Genomic DNA, 24,364 nt, shown 5'->3' with positions numbered 1-24,364 from the left:
GTCCCACTAATACTTAATAATAAAGCAAGTGAGGTCACCCAAGTAGACTCACCACCACCACTTGTTGTCATAAATTTGTCAGGTGACTGTCCACCCACCATGTTTTAGCCGCTTTCACATCAAAGCGAAAACACCGAATAGTTTCGCAATCTGCAGGTGGGACTGACCTAAGTTCAAAGGTTTTGTGTCATGTGGTGTCACAGGACTGATCCGCCTTCCTCGTTCAAACATTTCTCACTCACAGTGAGCCAAAGTGACGAATGTGGCCTGAGAGGCAGAGATTTGTTAGTTTTGAGATAATCCATGTTTGAATCAGACTAGCGCAAACATGGATAAATATATTCATTGCCACAGACGTCCCCACAGGGGTTTTGGGGGATTTGATTTCAGGGAGAGAGTCTGCGGCTGTTGGCAGCGCTGTTAACGGTGGTACACAGCAATTAGTTTCTTGTGTGAGCCAACAGCCTGCATAAGCCAAGGATTTACAAAACAACATCCATGATGAGTTTCAGTCGGTTTAGACCGAAGAGATGGGACAATTTCACACGTTGCATCTACAAGATGAATGTAAACACGATCGTGAGCTGAGGTGATGTTTTCGGAGGCCGCTGCAGGGAATACGTGGTATCTGTTTGGTATCTGAGTAAACTCAGCTGTAAATCTGAGAGCTTTACATATGCTTTATGTCTGCGATTGTGGTCAACAACATTCCCGGCCAAACAGGTCACAATCAACAAGGTTATCATCTGTTATTCGGTTTGAATGGTCAGGTGTTTAGAAGGATTTAACCTCAGTGGGATCTAACTGAGCCCCAACATACAATAAATAGCATCAGTTGTGTAACAACAGACACTTATTCCGACTGTGTATGTGACTAATAAAATTTGAATTTGAATTTGATTGTGAATAACCTTTTTTTTTTCTAAATAATCACAGCTCCGCTGTTTTTGTGTGTGCAGGCTCACATTGTAGCAAAGAAAAGTATTGCCAGTTTATTAGACAAAAGGTAAAATATATACTGACGTGTTCAAGCTAAAGTCAGCTCTATTCAACTCCATTCAAATTTCAATTTTTTTTCAAGTTGTGCACTGTCCAAAAGAAAATAGGAATCCCCTTTCCCTTCTACCAAACCATACTGCTCTCAAAGTCTGGTTTTCTCCTGCCTATGGTTAAGTCTGCCAACCTCAGGTTGGAAAACAGTAAATCAACAGTAGAGGTTTGACTTTAATGTGGCTTAAAAATCACGATCATAGCCTTGTTAATACGCATTGCAACCTTAAATTGTGCTTTGACGGCATATTTAACCACATATTGGCAAATAAAATGACAGTTTTTTACAAAAGCTCATTTATTTCTCAACATTTTTTTAATATTTTATTGGAATCCAGATATTGTTCAGAGCGAGTCTAGTCGCACACAGTGAGTCCTGCTTACTGTGTGGTCATAACTTGCTTATTAATGAGCAAATAAATGATGTTTCATTCATTATAAGAGACAAAGAGAACGTTTGACTAAAAGCTGTTTGTTTTCGACTGAATGCAAAGAGGCTGCTCTGCTTTCATGTTCAACTCCCTGCTGTCCAGAAACCATTGGCAACGATTCTGCATTTCCAAATAACACTCAGTCCTTTTTTGGGGGGTTGGGGGGGGGGGTTTCACATCAGGAAATTCCACAGAGAGTCCCGATTCCAAAGAAGAAAAATACGGTTTCCAACTGATCATTTTTCTTCTTTTGAGCTGGAATCTCATCATTTTGCCTAAACACTTTTGATTTTGGAGATGCAGACTGGATGCCACTGTTTGCCTCCTAGAGGGGACAGCTATGCGACAGAGCTGAGAAACTTTAATTGGCCCGTATTAAATCTACAGCCCCTATACTTGTCTATCTTTATGCGAGAATCCATGCTAGCTGACTCTTGTGACTGCTGCTATGCTGACAGAAACGTGAACCGTGTCCCGGGAGGAGCTGGTATGTGGGCCTGAGTGAAGAGGACTCATGCAAGCACAGTGCACTGACCAGCTGATATAGTTATTTGGATTTTAATCCTCCTTTCAGCGTTAAAGCTACACTGCTGCTCACAGTGTCAAAGCACCCTCGGAGGAATCTCCATTGCTGAGTTAATTAAAATGTTAATTGTTTTCCGTTATTTGCTTTATCCACTTGCAAGTGGCACAGTTGTAGAGATAGATAATGTCAGTCTGTTGGGTTGAGACGAAAAGATCTCTTCTAACTATTCATTGTATTGTCATGAAATTTCATTTACTTTCACGTTCCCCTGAGAAGGAATCTTATTGGCTGTGGTGTCCCTTTCTCTTTCCTGCATGAACATTTGGTTAATTGACATTAAATATGTGATGCACACCTCTGTTACCTCCATAGGAGATGAACTGTGTTTTTCAGTCCTAGCTTTTACTGCTTTGACTGAGGAACTCATTTACAGGAGGCAACACTTTTTAAAGCAATGCTCATTAGTAGCATCCCTCTTAAGTAGGCTTTTAAAAACTCAGTGTACAGTACAGCGTCTGGGTTAACTGTCCCAGACACTATTATTTCAGCAAATTATAAATACCTGTCTAGCCATAATTTTGGGATTATACTTTTTCAAAACTACACAACATCTTCTTAACTAACCTTGTATTTTGGATCGTGTCATCCCAGACATTCTCTTGGCTGCAGTTTTATGTCTTCTTCCTGCCGCATTATCACAGTTGCCTTTGCCAACTGGAGAAATTGCAGATGTTGCTCCTCACTGAATGATCCTTGAGTACTTTTATTGAAAACCCTTTATTTCTAAGAGAGTGCCACTGTGCCAGTATTATCCTAAGAATGCCTGATTTGAAGTGGTACAAATATTTGTTGAGCCAATCATGTGGCAGTGATTGCATTATAGTCTTGTATACACGGTTAAGATAACCCCCCCAAAGGTCAAACTGAGCATCAGAATGGGAAAGGAAGGTGATTGGAGAGATTTTGAATGTGGCACAGTTGTTGGTTCCAGACAAGATGATCTCTGAGTATTTTAGAAACTGATGATCTACTGTGATTTTCTGCACAGTAATTCCTAGTTTTTCCAGAGAAGAGTAAAAAATTTCCAGAGAGCAAGACCAATGCATGACATTATCACGTCAAAATAGACAAATCTCTGAGTAATGTTTCCAGAAACTTGTTGAATTGATTTTATAACTAGCATATAGGCCGTCACAGGCCCGGCCTGGTATTAACAAGGTGTACCTTGTTAAAAGTCGGCTCATTTGTATGTGTTAATTAGCCAAACTTTACTAACTACCAAAATATAACTGGTGTTTAGTTTTCATCTTTATGCACAAACTCTAGCAGTGCTTTAAAGTTTGGTGATTTGGAACTACTTCAGCCAGAATAAGCTAAGCTTTAGCTTCTGTAGATGTCAGCTAGCTGACTTGTTTACATGTACCTGCTGACAAAACCCACTCTCAGTAAGCGCCTCTTTTTGATGGATATCTGGACTCTATCTTGATTTAAAGATAAGGTTTAACAGTTGTACTTTTTTAAAACCTTTTAAATTGTCAGTGTTGCCTCAGCGGGTTTTTTTTTACTCCGAGTGTGCTATTACATTAGGCTTATCAAGCAAATTAGCATACTTTTTCTTACAACATCATCATTAAAATCACAGCTTTAATTAATGACTAAATATCTGTTGGTAATAGCTCATTAGCAAAAGGTAGCAAATCAAAATGGCAAACTAAGACAGTAAACATGGTAAATATCAGTAAACACTGACATTTGTGAGCATGTTTCGTACAATAACATTAGAACTGGGGCAAAAACACTTCTATGCTACAGACTTTTCAGCCTCTTTTAAAATAGTACACCAACATGCTAAACCGAAATGTTATGAAGAGGCTTTTCAGAAGTACACCAAACTGTACCAAATTTCTTAAATCTGTGGATATGGCCACACTTGGGGACTTGTAGCTACTCGCACTTTGCATTGTGGGCAGATAATAAAATTATACAGGCAGTAAAACAAGAATGTGGCTGTAGCGGGAGAGGGAATAATAAAAAGTGAAGCAGGAGGTTGAGAGAGAGCTAGTTAAGGCTGTTTGGGTAGCTTAGCGTGGTCACTGACCTGCAGTTAATCAGGTCCTTGTGCTGTGCTTGTGGGAATGCCTTGCATGTGGTAACAGCTTGGAAAAACAGGCTTGTTATGGACGGCCTGGCAGGGGGAGTTCTTTGTTTTCAACCCTGATGGGGAGAAATCCATGGTTTCACCCAGTGCGCTTTCAGGGATAGGGAGGGAGTGGAGGGAAGTTTCTGTTTGCTATAACTTTGGGGGTCCATTACTTACTCCAGAACTTGGCACTGACACGATGAGGACTGTGATTTAAGAGCTAAAGAAACAAATCAAGCCCTTTCTTTAGACATGAACAGAAAAGACTAAAGCCTGAAGAATAATTTGAGCAGTGAGTGAGAGCTGGTTTTGGCTGTTTCCTTCAGCAGTACTAAAAGGGAAGGTTCCATAAGAGAGCCCATTTGTTCTTGCAAAAGACTAAACATGCCATGGCTGAATGCTGTTTAACACCTGTGTTAGTTGCATTACTATTGCCTAGTAACGCAACTAACCTATGCCTATTCAATAGGCTAATTGCAGCAACCAAGTTCTTAACATAACTTTTTAAACCAGTTAAACCAGTTGTTTGAAGCATTTACATATTCAGATACATTTACTTGATTAAGAACTGTTAAAGTGAAAGTCAAAACATTTTCAAACCCTCCCAATGAGAAATGTAACAACTTAACCTTTTAACCTCACATTTACTGAAATGATTAACTAAATGAGAAAGCAGCAAAGTCACAAACATGCATAATTTAAAGGAAACACTCCTTACTACTATAAATACATAAAAAAAAAACCTGTTGAAATACACAGTGGAAAAGTATTTGACCTCGTCCTGATCATCAAGCAAAATGTAAAATTAGACAAAGATAACCTGAGTAAATACAAAATGTTGCTTTTAAATGATGATTTAATAATTAATTAATTAAAATAAATCTATCCAAACCTACTTGGCCCTAAGCATAGCTGGACTGGCCATCGGGCATACGGGGCATTTGCTGGAGTTATTCTGTCTTTACGCTGTCAGCTGCCTCTTCTTTGCTCATTCTTTGCTCATTCTTTCCCCTCCCTCTCCTGTTTCTACTTCAATGAACACGATCATGAAACTGATCAATGATCAGCTGATCAGCTTTTCTCTCTTGTTTGTTTATCGCCCACTTTGCGCCAGAAAGAGGAAACCAGCGGATGTCGCGCTAAACAACAGCTGCACGTTTAAGCTTGATCAGCTGTTGTTAGAATTTGTTTAATATTAATTTCAAGTATCAGCTGATGTTTGCTGGAACCACAGCTGTAAAGCTGCTGGTCATGATATCGGTTTGGATACGTGGTGAGAGGGAAACATGAAGATGAAACCAGGAGATGTCCTTACTGAATCATCAAGCTGAACAGGTGATGGACAAACAGGTTTACCTTTTAGGTGACATGAATGAGTTAAAGGGAAGTTATGAACTGTTTCTGAGAGACAAATAACACCAGGATCCTTTTTTACGCTGAGAGCTGGTAACTATGCAGGGGCGGATCTAGCAAAGTTTTGCCAGGGGGCCAGGTAGGGCATTAACAGGGAAAAGGGGGCACAAAGAAATATGTTCTTATTCTCATTTAAAATGTCTTGCTTTTATTAAATAATTATCTGAAGATTACAACCAAAGTTTTTATCTGACGTAAAATGTATAGAAATCATACATATACCAACAAGACAGTGTCCATCACTTTCACAACAGCGTCTGTTTTCATTCAAAGGCTTTATGGCTTTTCCTGTAATACCTGGGGGGCCGGTCTGTAGTCAAAATGCCCGGGCCAATTTTTTGTTCCAGTCCAGCCCTGGCCCTAAGTGAAAAAGCAACTGCTCCCGGAATCTAATAACTGGTTGTGCTACTTTGACAGGAACAACTGCAATCGAGCATTTGCAATAACTGACTGAGTCTTTCACGTCACTGTGGAGGAACTTTGGCCACCAGATTCAGGTCATGAACTGATGGCTGGATTTCATCTTTCAGGATTTTCTGGTAGAGAGCACAGTCCAGGGGTCCATCAGTTTTAACAAAGCAGCCTCAGCCCGTTATACTACCATGATGTTCGTTTTATGAAATGCTGTTAGTTTTATAGCAGATCCAACAGGACTCATACCTTCCCGAAATGTTGTCTTGTCTGTACACAGAATATTATTTCCAGTCTTGGGGACCATCAAGATGTTTTCTGTCAAATGTGAGACAAGCCTGTGTGGTTTTCACCTTGGAACTGTCCCATGGATACTATTTTTGCCCAGTCTTGTAGATCATGGTGTGATAGGTTGCTTTTTGAGATTTTCTTTCTTAGACTACTCTACTTTGTCAGACAGGTTCTATGTAAATGATTTTTTGATTCACTGGGTCTGGTTGTAGTTAGGCCTGTGTTATATGTTGCTGTGTGGCATCCAGAGGTGTGGACCCAATATGCGGGACTCAGATGGAGAACTGAAGCTGACAGCAGCTTTATTGCTGAATATGCAGGAAACAAGGATACAAGGAACTTAAACTGAACACACCGGGGAACACAGGTGAACTAAATCAGGCTAACAAGCAAAACTCAACACAACACACATAGGACGAGAGGCAGGAAACAAGCTCCAGACACACAAACTTGATCCAGGGAAGAAAATAAACAAATGGAGACAAGCCTGAGGGGATACGGCACTAAAACGACTGGACACGGAGAAACCAGACAGACAAGGGGACACGACTGGAGAAACAGACAGGGACCATGTGAAATAAAAAAACAGGTGATGAAGTAAACAGGAAACAGAAATGCAGAGTAGACACAGACAAAAGTAAACAAATACAGAGACGGAGACTGGACACAAACAGACAGAGAAACAACCAAGGAAACAAGACTAAGACAGAGTGGACAAAAAAGGGAACTGACTCAACCAAAAAAGGGACTAAAAACTAGAATTATAAGCACTGGGTGGAAAAATACTAAACACCAAAGCACTAGGCAAATAAAAAGTTATCATTATAAGTAATAATCACATATAAATCCAGAAGCGAATCAAAAACTCACAAAACTCAAAACACACAGATTCTAACAGTCTACGTGTAGCTCTTGAAATAATTGAATTCACCTTTTCAAAACATAAAGTTAATCACAGTTCATTCATGGTTTAATGAGAGGGGCAGACTACTTCATCACATAGGGTCAGGTTGGTTTGGATAGCTTTTCCCCCTTAATAAATCAAATCATCATTTAAAAACTGCATTTTGTATTTACAGGGGTTGTGTTTGTCTAATATGAACAATTTATTGATCTTAAATTTAAGTGTGACAAATGTGCATTTAAAAAAAATACAGAAAGAAGGAAAATAAAAGATGAAGTGGGCAGTTTTCACACTCTGAGCCCTCTGTGGGTCTCTCATATTTGAACCTTCTGAATGAGAGTGGAAAAACTGCTGTGTTTTCTGCTTTGTAAACAGACACTGCTTCAGCCTGAGCTGTGGATTTATTTTCATTCCCAGTTGCTTCTGCCATTAATGAATAATTTAGTCTCAGATAAGTCTTAAAGTCTGTTATGCTACAATAAAGGGCCTTTAAAATTTGCAATGTGTTTTTTCTTCATTGATTATATGGCCTGACCAGTTCCACAGCCAAGTGGTGATATATGCTTACTATCTAAGGCACCACTGAAATTGTGAATCTTGCATCTCCAGTGACGTTAATAGCGAGGAAACACTAATACGAGCAATACAGCTGGACAAACATTTTCACAAGCCGTCCATACTCCAGCTGTTATAGCAGCTTTCATTCCTGCTGCCTTTTGGCCTGCTCCTGCCCCCGGAGAGAAGTAAATCTACAAACTATCATGACTGAATTACATCTCATTGATCAGCTTTCTTTTAAACTGACAGTGGTTTATTCACCCTAAAGAAAACAGATAAATACTACTAAATGATAAAGTCATGGTTTTTTTAGATGATCCATGAACGCTTGACTCACACGCCAAATGCACCGGTCATTTTTTCCAAGGTTTGTATATATAACACAGCCCAAGGTTTTGGATATAAGAAAAGATGCGTTGAGCATATTTGTCCAAGTATTTGTTCAAGGTCAGTTTTCAAGTAAATAAGATGGCTGAATGAAAGGCAGGCATTTTTAAAACCAGCAAACACTCTCAAGCTCTCAAAAAGCTCAAAGGATAAACAGAAAAGGACTGAATAAAGCAGATAAACACGAAAGCAACTATAAAGTCACATTTTTTAAAAAATTAGGTGATGACATCTAAGTACTGAGACACATAAAAAAACCACATTTTATTTTACAATATTTCTGAGATTATTTCAAGATGGAGTGATATTTTAGTCAGGCCCCAATCACAGAGGCCTACAGATCAGTCTGTGACCATCTAATAGGGAAAAATGCATGTATTGTGCAACCAGTTGGCAAGCAGCTGGTGGGAGTTGCTAGTGTTAATTTGATTACAATGCTATACCAAAAACCTCATTTTGATTGCTTTCACTAGCAGTTTGCTGTGGTTACGGCAGTTTGGGTGTAAGATGGCAGCTTGTCTGTAAACACAAACTGCTTGCCAAGTGGTTGTGAAACTGTAATTGTGTTGCAAATTGGAAACGGACACCATTCACCTTCAAAGTCAAAGCTACACCTGTTGCAATGTGTTGGCTTCAGCGCTGACGTGGAACTTTTACTCTGGAGGTGAACGTTCTACATTTCTGGTTTCCACCACACTTTTTCAAATTTCACTACCATTTAGAGAGTATTTGCAGACAAATCAGCATCTTTCATGCAAACCACAGGTAACCACAATTAACTGCTAGCAACCAAAGCAATCACAACAAGGTTTTTGATAGAGCACCCTCTATCAAAACAACCAGAGGTTTCCAAAAGGTTGCCAAACACTCTCTAGGCCTAAGTGACTGATGGGTAAGATAGCTAGGCATGCTAAAGCTGCAGAAATGGCACATACTACAGTTCTGAAAATGTAAACAGTGGTTTAGGTTGAGTTAAGTCTCCAATGACTTTGTTTGGGTTTTTTAAAAAAGCATATCCTGTGTTATCCTCTTAATTTTCATTTACTCCAATATGAGGCTCAGTGGATTGCATGGATGTAATGAACATTTAGTCTCCCTAGTTATAAATGGGGGAAGAAAAAAAAGTTCTTGAGGAAATGGTGTGCGGACAGATTTGTTTGCTTTCACTGCCAGCGCTGCTGGCTTACTGATTTGCTCTGCAGGAAGAAATGAGCAAATAATAAAACAGGCGATTTAAAAAGAACAGGCTGTGTTTACAGGGCCAAAGGCTGATTGCTGTATGTAGCTGAAGTAAAAAGATGAGAACTGCCTTATTTTTTTAAAATGTTATTTTAGTATTATTTTAAAACTCTTTTATGCAATATCAAAATTAGCGACTTTTGATCAGTTTCCACCATCACAGTGTCTTAAAGCATGTTCAATCATCCAGGTAAGTAACTCCCAAAAGGTTGATTCTGTTCACCTGGTCGTTGCATTTTCAGTGTGAGAAATGTTTCATCACTCATCCAGGTGACTTCTTCAGTTTCAGCTGACTGAAGGTTTCCCCAACCTTGTAAACAGTACACGGCACAATGACTGAAACTGATAATTTGCATATTAATGATCAAGGAGCTGACCTCACAGCCCATTGTTCAGTCAGAGGGCTAGTTTCAGTTATAGTGCAAATGTACTGTTTAAAAGGTTAAAAGTAATTAGAAATATCACAAAGCAGAGTAGCCACATGTGATTAAATTTTTTACACCTATTAGTAATGCTGATGAATCTATGCGTCATATGCAGTCAGTTTTAAAATGAGGTTCAAATATGTTTTGCAGCTCCACACAGAACTTGTTGGGCAAAAGTTATTCAATAATTGTTCTTTTGATAGTAACGGTTGTTGACCCCAGGATATGTCTCTACACTCCTTACATGGAATGACACAAAATTTTGTAGACCCTTTATGGCTTATTGTCACATTTGTAATGCCTCTGGCTGAATGTCATGAAGTGTACTTTAGAGGTGATCCCTTTTGCTTCATCTAGGTCAGACTTTTGATCAAAACCGATGAGATTCACATCAAACACGGGCAATGATGTCTTGAGCTTTTCACTGAAGTTAATGCATGTTGCATGCTAACAGTACGTACCCATAGTTCACTTCATAAATCCACTACAGACTCACATGCATAATTTGTGACTCTCCATAGGGTAGTTTTGTCTTAATTCAAACTGCTAATTGTGTCCTTATTGGAAATGATGATAACAACACACTAGCTGCTGCATTTAGCAAACATTTAACACTTGTCAAGCTACTGACCAAACTCGTTAGATATTCAGTGTAGAAGGTTGTGTGCATAAACTTTAAACAGCAGCACTTCAAGCCCTTATAGAAAACTTCTTCTGTCAGTCTTGATGCATAAACATAGTAAACATTATATTGTTTGCGTGGGTTCTCTGCAGGTACTCTGGCTTCCTCCCACAGTCCAAAGACATGCAGTTAGTGGAGTTCGGTTAATTGGTAACTCTAAAGTTGTGAACGTGAGTGCGAATGGTTGTCTGTCTTTATGTGTTAGCCCTGCGACAGACCAGCAACCTGTCTAGGTGGTACCCTGCCTCTTGCCCTAAGACAGCTGGGATAGGCTCCAGCCCCGCTGCGACCCTCAAAAGGATAAGAATGGAAGAGAATGGATGGATGAATCTGTAAGCACTGTCATTTTGTGCTAAGCACTTCAGTTAAAGCATTGCACTGTCATTTGTCTAAAATTTCATAAAAGTATGCCCTGTGAAGCTTGACTCACTAAATAACTGTCAGAAAAAAAAATCATACTGGAGTGTTTATTGAACCTTCTGACAAAAAAGAAAGAAATGAGATATCAGTTTGCATATGTGACTTTTAATTTCAGTATCAGTTTTACTGCATCTGGCGTTTGTGCAATCTATTGCCCAAAAATGTAATGTGCAATTAATTTTAAGTTTTGTTGATGATGATTTAGAGGTCTCAAAACACTGACATAAACTCCTGTATCAAATATAATATGTTTGGCATTAGAGTTAAGGAACTTGGGAAAACAGATGTGCACTTATGAACCTGATTAAACTGATCAAACAATAGGCATGTATGTGAAGACAAGCTGAACTTAAGTTGCTGATGATGCATTTGCACAGTGTCAACCAGAGTCATGCATGCATTAACAGCTCTGTTTTGTGAATGTGTGTATTCTCCAGGGCTTCATGAAAATGAGGACATACGCGTGATGATGGCAGGTTCCAGCATGCTGAAAGTTCGGTCTACAAGTTGGCAAAGGAACCGAAGCATGCGGCTGCTGGAGGACGGACTCACCGTGTGGTGCGAGTCCAAGAGCTCCCGCAAAGGCAAAGCCCAGCAGACATGTAAGTTTGTCTGAAATCCAGCTTTATGGTCAGAGTACTCTGTAAGGAGAGCTCAGTGTGTGGCGGGGTGGGGGGCTGGCTTGAGCAGACATCATGACCTAATGAAGAGGAGAAGTGGGGTAGTTATGAATAGGAGTTGAGGAGGAAAAGGAGCTTTGATTGTGAGCATGAGTGAACTAATACGATAAATAGAAAGGAAACTTAAGTAATGGAAGAGTGTACGTGAGAACAGCGCAAACTGAATTATATTTAAAGCAAGCAATGTAAGCGTCCCGCCATTAGTCCAATAGAAACTGAGATGTGATTCAGTGCGCTCATTCAGCCTGCACATTGTTTGGGGTTGTTGAGCTGCTTTATCTTGGCTCTGTCTTCTGCCCTCTCCCCTACTTTGCCCATTTAAAGACGGTTCTAGTTTCTCTGGTAACTGAGGAGGGTAATCATGTGATCTGTAGTGGTTATGACTTACCAATTCAAGCTTCCTAATATACATTTAATAGTCTTACTGACACTTAGACCTCCGACAGAAATGGGCATGAGCTCTTTGATGGGATCAGTTTATAATTTACCAGCGCATAAAACTGGATTTAGCTTCTGAGACTGAAAAGTAAAGCCAGTGCAGAAATTTCTTAAATGTGCATTTATTTCTTTAGTTTCAGAAAGCATTAAGATTATTTGAAAGTCCTCAATAGAACATTATGGTATCAGTAGCCTAATTTAAGTATTTTTTTAACAGAAAAAGCATGGTATGCTTCAGGGTGTGACTAACTTGTGATAGGCCCTTTAAATATCACTCCAGTGATTGTTTGACATGTGGAAGGAGAGTGTAGCTGCTCTCTAGAAAGTCAACACAGAGGAAACATGCCTGTAGGTTACCCTGGTTGAGAGTGGTAGGTCGAGATTCCCCCATGTTTGAATGTTTCACCTTGAAAAACAAACGTCAAGCTAATGATCAATGTCCAAGTTTAATTGAATTGAGTGTTTTCTGTTATAGCGGGTAAACAAAACTGATATTACATAGAATCCTATAGACTCAACTCCCACTTATGCAAGTTTGGGCCTGTTATCACTCTTTGCACAAACTCCTTAAGGTTATGTACACAAGGTGAAAAACAAGATAAGTTATAGTTGGAGGTTTGCAAGTTGCTTAAGGGTAAAATTAAACTGCAAAAGCAGATGAGATTGTTTTGGGGGGTTTTTTTGCTGTTAATATTTATTTTCAATTCTTTTAGCGATCGGACCTCCTTGAGTACCTAAAGCATCTTTTGCAAAGCACCATTTTCAGTAATAAAATAGTGGGGAAGAAGTTAGTAGACTTTATACTTAATTTCACAGCTCATCCATTATATTATGTAATGTTATTATAATGCCTTGCTTTTCAGCCCACTGTTTTAAACAACTAGTCATGTAGTAGCTATATTAGGATGTTGTGCCAAAGCACACAGGGGAAAGATAGTAATGTCTTTTATCTAGTTATTCAGGGAATCAATTCATGGATGTCAGCGCAGTATGTAGGACACAAATCTTGTTCAGAGCGCAACTCTTCTGTCATGGCATCAGAGGGTTGGACTGATGGCCTAAATTACCGAAGCACAATTCCTGGAAGAGTTAATGAAAGTAAAAGAGCAAAAGAGACTTCGCAGCAGCATCTGTTCAGTCTCCCATTCCATTTAGGTCTTTGTAGCTAATTCTTTCTGTTGAAATGAAAATTTACTTCAAGGTGGAAAGCTTTGAGCACGTAATATGAGATCAGCTTTGTTTTCTCCCTTGTTGCCTGACCTTTGGCTCTCCCACCTCTGTGCTGTTTGTGATCTCCACCCTTATGTTAGAATGCAGTTTAATCCTAACCCTTGCCGCTTGTCTCACAGCGTGTGTGGTTGGGCAGGTTTGTGGGTCAATGGGTGTGAAGGCCGTTTTGATTGTGCCAGCCATGCCGCAAATAGACACAGAGCGGCCGAGCTGCAGCGTGTAACACTCCATAGAATGATGACATCAAGCAGCGTGAGAACAGAGTGACCACTTAAGACACTGGCAGGCTGCTGAGGACCAAATCTCTGTACGGGATAAAGGTCTGGCTCTCTTCCCTTTTTCTAGTCTCCCAGGTCTGATTTGATCTAATGTCTGAAGTTCAGGGTTGCGTGTGATCCTGGCGTAATATACACCACCTAAAACTTCACACTACACATAGGCACACACCCACATGTATATGTTACTTTTACCATGGCTCCGAGATGACCACAAAGGAAGAATGCGGAGTAATTTCGAAGAGGTGGATTGCAGAGGCTTTTATGACCTCTAGCAAGAGAATGAGGTTATTGTCAGAGAATACTTATTGCCCAGCAGGCATCTCAGTGCAGAAGCAGAAGAGCTCCTGTGCTGAATAAAGTTCTAGTGTTAGAATAAACTAGGAGACACTGTGTGTTAGTGTCAGCCTGTTTCCTCCCCTTGTTTATAGTTGTAAATCTGAGGTTTTTTCCCGGGCCAAAAATGAAGACTTGCAGTGCAGTGCACTTATGCTCTTTAGGATGTTGAATTGTTGAGATTCAAAATGTAAAAATGCATATGCATATTTTGGGGAAAAAAACGCCTTTCCCCTTTTTGAGCTGGAAAAAATAAAAACAAATAACGTAAATCCTATATTTCCTTACTAAAGTACAAAGAGCATATAAAATGTTAAAACTTACAATGCTTATGAATTTTTAAGTTTTGAAGCCAACCCCTTGTGAATATGGGAGTTTCTTCTTCTTCTTCTTCTTCTTCTACTACTTCTACTATTTCTTCTTCTTCTTCTTCTTCTTCTTCTTCTTCTTCTACTACTTCTACTATTTCTTCTACTTCTTCTTCTTCTTCTACTTCTTCTTTGGAATGCCAAAAGCTTTTAATGACTCACTGGTCTGAACTGTGGACAGACTGGATTCACAACCGGCTTAACAGAGTGATGTTGTGCAGAATGCAGAACATGTTTGCTACCGTCATGCTAAAATAAAAAAGACCTCGTTGCTGGTTATTTATATTCTTTTTAGGTGTGGTCCTTTGGGTGCAGATATGTTTTGGGGCTGTCTTAATATTATGATGATGTGATGTACCGTACATCCAGCTGCTCCTTTATTTCCCACACCCCTCCCATTTATCCCAGGTTGGAGCTGGCAATAGGACACTACTTTTGACCCCTGGTGGTTGGGTTTTGTGTTTCCTCCTGATTGTGAACATGTAGGGCAAATGTGCTATTTGCTGTGCTACGGAAAATGTATTTACGGTAATTGAGAAATCCCTTAATTATTTTTTACTTTTAGATTAAGGAAATAGCCCATTTGAACTTTGCTGAATATATAATGGGAAATTCTTAGTCAGGCAGGTGGAGAGCCGCTGCAGGTGGCATCCACACAACCTTTTGAAAAATAATAATAAATAAATAAAACTTTGAATAAATAGGTTTTAATTTTATAGGGAGGGGGGGGGGGGCACAAGACAAGATTTCATATATATTTTGCACTATATTTTATCTGATACTGAATGGCCTCTAGCAGCACAGTTAGATTTCTTTTTTTCATGTCTCATACTTTAAATGAAGCCTGATTCTCAAGCTGTCAGTACAGGAACCTCACACTGAAGGTCTAAGTCATTACTCTCATGTCATTTTTTGTTTTTTTTGTTTTAAAATTAGTCTGCTGACGAACATGTGTGGATATAATATGTTTCGCAGTCTCATTAATGTGTCACTCGCATTCTCTAAAAACGCCTCACACTTGACCTTTAGCTGCTTCTTGTGCAACCATGGTCTCCTGCTGAAGCAGTTTACTCATCGATATTATCGCTCCTGTCCCAGTTGCAGTGACGGAGGTGGAGTGTGTGTGTGAAGGCTACCAGTCGGAGGCACTGAGGCGGCTGTCTGGAACCCTACCAGAGAACCAGTGCTTCACAGTGGTCTTCAAAGGAGCCAGGAAGAGCCTGGACCTGAAGTGCCCCACTGCAGAGGAAGCTCAGCACTGGGTGCGAGGTCTCCGCATGTTAAAGGAGCGAGTGGCCAGAATGAGTCAGAAGGAAAAACTGGACCAATATCCTGCCCAATTTCCAATATGCTAGAATAAATATAGCGTAGCTGAGGCAGCATTGCTATGGTGACTGACTCTGCTGTCACATGTACCGTCCTACGTACACAGCATAGCTAAGGTGAGAGGTAATTGCTCGACAAAAAAGCCCTGTCTAAATATAGGCCTGCTATCACTCTTAATTATAATCTCTCATAGCCAGAGGAAAATAGCAGTGTAGTGTTCAGGTAGAGTATAAGATCTTCCCCGTTGCTCTGTTTGTTTCTCATTTTGTTTTCATTGTGAAATAAAACTCATGTCAAGTGCAGCAAGTGCTTTTCACTTAATGTGGCTGTGCAAGGACACCATAAACTGTCAACAGGTTAAAAATTGACATTGAATTGTAAATGGCTTTTGCTTTAATGGTCCAACACAATGTGAAAAGCACTAAATGCATAAAGTTGAGTCAGTTGCTGATAGTTATCGTGTCAAAAGGCTATAGCATTATCAGTCTGGAAAAACACTAAGAGACAATTCCAGTATCTGTTTTGGAAGATGATGCTTTACTTGACTCAGTTTCAAATCAAATTCATGTACCAAATATGCATTTTGTCCTTTAATTCTTGCTAGAAAGGGTGAGTATGAAAAGGAAAAATACAGACCCTTTCAATAACAGCAGGATAGAATAAAAAAGAGATCAAATATAAGAAAAAGGAGGTTTAGCAAAAATAACCTCCCTTGGGAAAAGAGCAGGTATTAAGTGGATTTATAACAAATAAAACCCAGTAACATCCCATATAAAAGTACCGTCTTAACAGTTTGACTCTATGCTTTAGTCTTGCTTGATTTCTTAACTCCCTACACTTGGATTCGGGGGTACCTCAAGCGAGCAGATCAGAACAACGACGGCAAGATGAGCTACGATGAGGTCAAACGGCTGCTGCTGATGATCAACATTGACGTGAGCGAGCAATATGCCCGCTGCTTATTCAAGGTCAGAGTCATGTGATGTTTTAGTACCTGTATGCTCATTAAACTGCAGCACTGAGTGTAAAGAAGTGAGGGAATTACAGAGCTGTAGAGTTGTTGCTATCTGGTTAAGGAGGTGTCATTTTACTCGGACACCCTGGAGTCCAGAGTCTGTGTTCAATTACCAACCCCAGCAGCAAGCCAACCACCAGCCTCACTCCACATCTTTACCCCCTCCCTCTTATCTTCCCCACAACAAATCACGAGCCATTTATTTCTCTTTTGTGCAGGGATTACTACCTGCTATGTCCCTCACTTCACTATTATGGCAGAATTGTTAGTGTTATTCTTCTTCTCTGTGCAGCTTACAGTGCAAAGAAGCATGTTTTCAACGTAGGTGCGCACAGCTGCGTTGAATTATTATAGAGGTGCTTTTCCCACAGGGAGTTTGATGCACTCCCAAAATAAAAGTGAACAGCCTTTGATATTGTCTATTTTCTTCTCTGTGTGTTCACTTTCTTGGCTCTTTTTAACACACACCTTTTCTGTGCATCTCAGCGGTGTGACCAATCTGGCGATGGCCGCCTGGATCACACAGAAATTGAAGAGTTCTGCAGGGAGCTGCTGCGACGGCCTGAGCTAGATGCCGTGTTTAGACACTATTCAAGTAAAGGTAGCGTGCTCTCCACTGCTGAGCTGCGTGATTTCCTGGGAGATCAAGGGGAGGACGCGTCGCTGGATCATGCTCGAAGTCTTATACTCACCTATGAGCTCAATGACCGGGGTAAGTTGTAAAAGCAGTCATTAAAGGACTCAAAGGAGGAACCCAAAATATTTATATATAAATACATTCTGAATGTGACTTTTGATGCCGTCTCCATACAAAAGAAATAGCGATTTAGCCTATCACCATAAAATCTGAGGCACAATCCTGCTGCTGTGCAAAAAAAGCAATCCAGCAGTGAGAGCTCGTTGTTTTAAGAAAGAAAAGTTGTGCTTTGCTTCGCTTTTCTTATCACTGAGTTATTATAATTCAGCCATAATGACAGTACTGATTATACTGTATGTGCACTCACTAACCATTTTATTAGGGATGCCTTCTTAGTACCTGTTTCGGCCTCCTTCTATGTAGCATTGATTCAAGAATGTTCAGGAAACAATCCTCATTTTTGGTCATGATGACATTCCTGCAGATCTGTCAGCTGCACATCCAAAATAGAAATCTCTCCTTCCACCACATCCTAAAGGTGCTCTTTCCGTGACTTTGAGAGTGAACTCATTGTCATGCTCAAGAAACAGTCTGACATGATCTGAGATTTGTGACATAAAGGGGCATAAAGGGATAGAAGTATTGTGTTTGAGAGAAACATATTACGGAAAAAAAGCTATTTATTTATTTTAATCTTCTGTCCCTCACAATGGACATGGGGTCATGTTTAATTACAGAATGAATGATATTGGTTCCATTTCTGAAAAAAAAAAAAGAAGGAAACAAATCTGAGCATTAAAACATCATTTTAACATGTAACCTATCAACATCACGCTTTTTATTAAACTTCATTGTGTACACCTAATACTTACCTCAACCGGGCTTTTTAGGTCTCATCACCCAAAGCATTAATAGTGATCAGGAATGGTATGACAGAGAGGCTCCTTGCATGAGTTCCTTAGATTGCATTATATATATCTATTAAAATATAGATTTAGTGTGCATATAACTCTACACTCTAAAAAAGCCTTGTAAACCTTGTATGTTTATAAGAGGTCTACATGAAACGGTACATTTGGAGCCTAGGTTATGAGTTGTGCCTGTTTGTAATTTGTTTATCTGTCTCTGGTTTGTGCACACCAACATTGGATTTCTTTTTTTCCTATAACCTAGTTATCTATTTTCAGAGGCCCACCTGTTTGGTGGTTGTGGCCAGTGTTGTCCTGTTTACATGTCTCATGCTAAAAACCAACTTCAGCCTAATTTTGGTGTCATTTAAACTGAGTTGAACTAATTGTTAAATACAGGAAAAGTAAAGCTGAATGCATTTCTACCATATTATATATCATTAATTATGTAAATCAACAGGATAAAAGAAGAAATCAAACTTTAAGCAACTTTAGGCCTGATTCTCTTTCCACAATTTTGAGCTTTTTTTTCCTCCATCTGTCTTCTGCTATCTAAATGATGGACATGAAAACGTGAGGTAGTAAGTTCTGCTGTCCACTGTAAAGGACACTGAATAAGTTTTGTTCATGAAAACAGTAAAATTACTAAACATATCAGAGTTGATACTCTTAAACTGAGGAAACCTTTTAATTTTCTTTTAGCAATAATGTCATAACATCTGTTTAAAAAAATCAAAATTATCCCAGCTGTCATTTGGGAAAAGGCAGACTACACCCTGGATTGGTCAGTACAACTAATTCCCTTGACAATAATTACTGTAAACAAGAAATAATATTAACCACAAGAAGAATGTAGTTATGACTCAACTGTATGACAGAATTTAGTTTCAAATTAAGACAAGAAATTATTCCTTAGATTGGATATATATATTTAATAGAATATAACTTTTTATAAACCTCTTATGTTATTGGGGTGCGACCGTGGCTCAGGGGTTTGGGAGGCGTATCTGTAACCGGAAGGTCGCCGGTTCAATCCCTGGGCTCTCTGTCCTGGTCGTTGTGTCCTTGGGCAAGACACTTTACCCTACCGCCTACTGGTGTTGGCCAGAGGAGCCGATGGCGCGATATGGCAGCCTCGCTTCTGTCAGTCTTCCCCAGGGCAGCTGTGGCTACAACCGTAGCTTGCCTCCACCAGTGTGTGAATGCGCAAATGAATGAATAGTGGTATTGTAAAGCGCTTTGGGTGCCTTGAAAAGCGCTATATAAATCCAATCCATTATTATTATTATGTTCATGAGAGGTCTCAATAAAAAAAAAAAAAGTACATTTGCAGCCTAGGTTATCTGAGTTGTGCCGGTTTGTGATTTGTTTATCTGTCTCTGGTTTGTGCACACCAACATTGTTTTTTTTGTTTTTTTTTCTAAAACTTGGTTATCTATTTTCAGAGGCCCACCTGTTTGGTGGTTGTGACCAGTGTTGTCCTGTTTTAATGTTGCATGCTAAAAACCAACTGCAACCTAATTTTGGTGTCAATTAAACTGAATTGAATTCAACTGATTGTTAAAGACAGGAAAAGTTAAGTTTGATGCACTTATATCATAATATATATTATTAATTATGTAAATTAACAGCATAAAAGAAGAAATAATACTTCTGGCAACTCTAGGTCTGATTCCCTTTCCACAGTTTTGAGCTTTCTTCCTCATGCTGTCCTCTGCTTCCTAAATGATATACATAGGCTGATATGTTATGCCATTTCACGTCTTCCATGTATCCCTGCTTTCTTTTTACTTGTTTAAAGCCCTTCGTTATCCTGTTAAATCCACTTAAAGATTACAAATTGATGGAAATAAAATACCATTTATTACAGCTCAGAAGAACCTGCTCATGACACAAAATGGTTTCACCATGTACATGCTGTCTCTGGAGAATGATGTCTTCAACCCTAACCATGCCAGAGTTTACCAGGACATGACCCACCCCCTGGCCCATTACTTCATCTCCTCGTCACACAACACTTACCTTACCAAGGACCAAGTCACCGGTGCGAGCAGCACTGAGCCGTACATGAGGTATTGAGACAGAGAAGAATGCAACATTGGCCCTCAGTCAGTCTAGTGAGATATGTGCCTGTGGTTTCAAATGAATAAATCTGTCACTGTCAGGGCTCTAATTCAGGGCTGCCGCTGTGTGGAGCTAGACTGCTGGGATGGAGATAAAGGTGAACCCGTCATCTACCACGGGCACACACTCACCTCCAAAGTGCCCTTTAAGGAAGTCATTGAAACCATCGGTCAGTATGCCTTCAAGGTAAGAGATTTTGTAGCTTTCACTCATGGAAATATGCAGTTATGCGTTGTGCTTACAGCTGTGCCAACCCACTGCACTTCTTTTGGTTATACACCTGACTCTGAGGCAATCCTGTGGTATTTTGTATAGTATTATACTCTTGGGTTTTGCATTGCTATAATGTGATCTAATTGCATTTTAACGGCTTAGCATAAGAGTTTTCCTGTGTTTCTCCCTGCAGACGTCCCCATACCCTCTAATCCTGTCCTTGGAGAATCACTGTTCTGTGGAGCAGCAGGCTGTCATGGACAAACACCTCCGTAGTATCCTGGGCAAAAAACTGCTCACAGAGCCTCTCAGTGACCAGGCACTGAGAGACCTGCCTTCTCCCGAAGTACAACAACCACACACATAGAAGCACAGCTGGACCCATTTGCCTTTCTAATAAAGTAATTTATTCCAATGGCATTCCTTGCAGGAGCTTAAGGGGCGCATTTTGGTAAAAGGAAAGAAACACACTCCTCACCTGGGTGAGCTGGTGAAGAACAGCAGCTGCACCAGCTTCTCTTCGAGCTCTGAAGATGAACTAGCCAGCAGCATTAAGAGCACACCCATGAAGGATCCTGCAAAGGTCAGTTCAAGAAAGGCTTGTTATTGAGTCGTGGAAGCTGTTAACACAAACGCTTTAGTTAATTGACCAATTTTCTTTGCATTGCCTTTTCCAGGTCCGTTCGAAACTGTGCCCCGAGCTAGCCGACCTGGTGGTTTACTGCAAGAGTGTCCCCTTCCGTGGGTTTGGAAATGTGTCTGAAAAACCGCCAAATGAAATGTCTTCTTTCTCTGAAAACGATGCCCTCAAGCACATCAAAGAGTCTGGTACAATAGTGGAGATAATTGCATCTTGACATCAGATAGAGAAATTCAAAAAGTTTGCCAGCATCGTGTCTTTTGTGCAGCTGGTTCAGCTGGTTCTACAGAAATTATAATTAGCCCTCAACGTATCATGGCTTGTGGATTTCTGTCTTTTTATTTACAGGGAAGCTTTTTGTAAGACACAACAGCAGGCAGCTGAGCCGGATCTACCCTTGTGGCCAGCGCCTTCAATCATCCAACTATGATCCTCAGGAAATGTGGAACTGTGGATGCCAGCTGGGTTGGTACTCCACACTGAAAGCTACGCTTTTTAAAAACCCAGAGACGTGTTTTATTTCTGTAAACTTACTGTCATGTCACATGTAACCTGCTGACATCTCTGATTCCGTTAATTTAATCCCGTGTCCCTCCACTTTCCTCTTTCTGCCGTTAAGTGGCTCTAAACTTCCAGACGGCTGGGGAGCAAATGGACCTGAACCAGGGCCGCTTCCTAGCAAATGGTCACTGTGGATACGTCCTCAAACCCAGCTTCCTGTGCAGCCCCACATCCAACTTTAACCCAGAAAACACGGGAGGAGGCCCCGGTCATACCCCGACTCAGCTGACTATACGAGTGAGTAACTGTTACTAAGTTAAGGGAAATGAACATTATAGATAGATAGATAGATAGATAGATAGATAGATAGATAGATAGATAGATAGATAGATAGATAGATAGATAGATAGATAGATAGATAGATAGATAGATAGATACACAAAAATCCAAAGAATTTAAATTCATCATGAATATTTTTTTAAAGCATATAGATTTTAATAACCACAATATATGTGATGAAGTTTTTCCAAAGTTTCGTTCAGATGTGCCTACCTGTTAAGGAGGAGATAGACGTTATAGTAAGATTTCTGTACCGCTGTTCTAAACTTAACATAAAAAGTAAGGAAATTAGTGTTTGGTTGATTATTTCTTTGTGGTAACAATACTTCTTGGTAATAAATCTTATATACCACTGGAAGGATACCACATTTGTAAGGAAAATGCATTTGTGGGTTGAGCAGTAGTGTTGAGAATGTGGGTTGCACTCATGAAAAACTTGCCAAATCTTCTCTGCCAACGCCAAACAGCTTATTCTGCTAATAACTCTTGTTTGGTGTTATTTGTTGGATTGGATAATTGAATTATGAAGAAACAAGACATATTGGTAGTTTAACAGCAGTAAATGCTGGTTGAAAAATGTCATCCCATCCCACAGCAGTGTGCGACCAAGCTGGTCACCAACATGAGGAGTTAGAGACAAATAAAGAGACTTTCCAACGGTATACAGGGAGTGCAGAATTATTAGGCAAGTTGTATTTTTGAGGAATAATGTTATTATTGAACAACAACCATGTTCTCAATGAACCCAAAAAACTCATTAATATCAAAGCTGAATGTTTTTGGAAGTAGTTTTTAGTTTTAGCCATTTTAGGGGGATATCTGTGTGTGCAGGTGACTATTACTGTGCATAATTATTAGGCAACTTAACAAAAAACAAATATATACCCATTTCAATTATTTATTTTTACCAGTGACACCAATATAACATCTCCACATTCACAAATATACATTTCTGACATTCAAAAACAAAAGAAAAACAAATCAGCGACCAATATAGCCACCTTTCTTTGCAAGGACACTCAAAAGCCTGCCATCCATGGATTCTGTCAGTGTTTTGATCTGTTCACCATCAACATTGTGTGCAGCAGCAACCACAGCCTCCCAGACACTGTTCAGAGAGGTGTACTGTTTTCCCTCCTTGTAAATCTCACATTTGATGATGGACCACAGGTTCTCAATGGGGTTCAGATCAGGTGAACAAGGTGGCCATGTCATTAGTTTTTCTTCTTTTATACCCTTTCTTGCCAGCCACGCTGTGGAGTACTTGGACGCGTGTGATGGAGCATTGTCCTGCATGAAAATCATGTTTTTCTTGAAGGATGCAGACTTCTTCATGTACCACTGCTTGAAGAAGGTGTCTTCCAGAAACTGGCAGTAGGACTGGGAGTTGAGCTTGACTCCATCCTCAACCCGAAAAGGCCCCACAAGCTCATCTTTGATGATACCAGCCCAAACCAGTACTCCACCTCCACCCTGCTGGCGTCTGAGTCGGACTGGAGCTCTCTGCCCTTTACCAATCCAGCCACGGGCCCATCCATCTGGCCCATCAAGACTCACTCTCATTTCATCAGTCCATAAAACCTTAGAAAAATCAGTCTCGAGATATTTCTTGGCCCAGTCTTGACGTTTCAGCTTGTGTGTCTTGTTCAGTGGTGGTCGTCTTTCAGCCTTTCTTACCTTGGCCATGTCTCTGAGTATTGCACACCTTGTGCTTTTGGGCACTCCAGTGATGTTGCAGCTCTGAAATATGGCCAAACTGGTGGCAAGTGGCATCTTGGTAGCTGCACGCTTGACTTTTCTCAGTTCATGGGCAGTTATTTTGCAACTTGGTTTTTCCACACGCTTCTTGCGACCCTGTTGACTATTTTGAATGAAACGCTTGATTGTTCGATGATCACGCTTCAGAAGCTTTGCAATTTTGAGACTGCTGCATCCCTCTGCAAGATATCTCACTATTTTTGACTTTTCTGAGCCTGTCAAGTCCTTCTTTTGACCCATTTTGCCAAAGGAAAGGAAGTTGCCTAATAATTATGCACACCTGATATAGGGTGTTGATGTCATTAGACCACACCCCTTCTCATTACAGAGATGCACATCACCTAATATGCTTAATTGGTAGTAGGCTTTCGAGCCTATACAGCTTGGAGTAAGACAACATGCATGAAGAGGATGATGTGGACAAAATACTCATTTGCCTAATAATTCTGCACTCCCTGTAGGATTTATTGCTAAGAAGTATTGTTAGAAGAAAAAGGAAATTTCCTTCCTTTTTGTGGCAAGTTTATTTTTCATAGTGTCATTTAGTTCTTGTTATTACTGTCCATACTTCAATTTTTTTCATAGAGGAGAGGCCATCCTCTGTTGTTCCTCTGGAAGAGTTCCCTTATGTCTAAACTAGAGTCTAAACATAGAGCTATTGTGTGCTATCCAGATTGTCAGATTTTGCAAAAAAGTTGC

The 24,364-nt window shown here is 40.0% G+C and overlaps 1 protein-coding gene across 3 annotated transcripts in view; it reads left to right on the top strand.

The window, feature by feature from the left end:
* Positions 1–24,364, top strand: part of plcd3a (phospholipase C, delta 3a) — a 29,345-nt gene that overhangs the window by 2,844 nt on the left and 2,137 nt on the right. For all 3 annotated transcript variants that reach the window (XM_026164291.1, XM_026164293.1, XM_026164294.1), the window contains exons 2-12: positions 11,315–11,479; positions 15,303–15,531; positions 16,369–16,498; positions 17,032–17,257; positions 19,961–20,162; positions 20,256–20,400; positions 20,621–20,773; positions 20,858–21,010; positions 21,105–21,255; positions 21,416–21,532; positions 21,687–21,865. In XM_026164291.1, coding sequence (XP_026020076.1) covers positions 11,315–11,479; positions 15,303–15,531; positions 16,369–16,498; positions 17,032–17,257; positions 19,961–20,162; positions 20,256–20,400; positions 20,621–20,773; positions 20,858–21,010; positions 21,105–21,255; positions 21,416–21,532; positions 21,687–21,865 — 1,850 coding nt within the window. The remainder of the gene's footprint in view (positions 1–11,314; positions 11,480–15,302; positions 15,532–16,368; positions 16,499–17,031; positions 17,258–19,960; positions 20,163–20,255; positions 20,401–20,620; positions 20,774–20,857; positions 21,011–21,104; positions 21,256–21,415; positions 21,533–21,686; positions 21,866–24,364) is intronic.

This window comes from Astatotilapia calliptera, chromosome 4, assembly GCF_900246225.1.
Source record: "Astatotilapia calliptera chromosome 4, fAstCal1.2, whole genome shotgun sequence".
NCBI classification, from domain to species: domain Eukaryota; kingdom Metazoa; phylum Chordata; class Actinopteri; order Cichliformes; family Cichlidae; genus Astatotilapia; species Astatotilapia calliptera.
The sequence above is the reverse complement of the archived record's forward strand: the minus strand, read 5'-3'. Positions and strand labels throughout refer to the sequence as shown.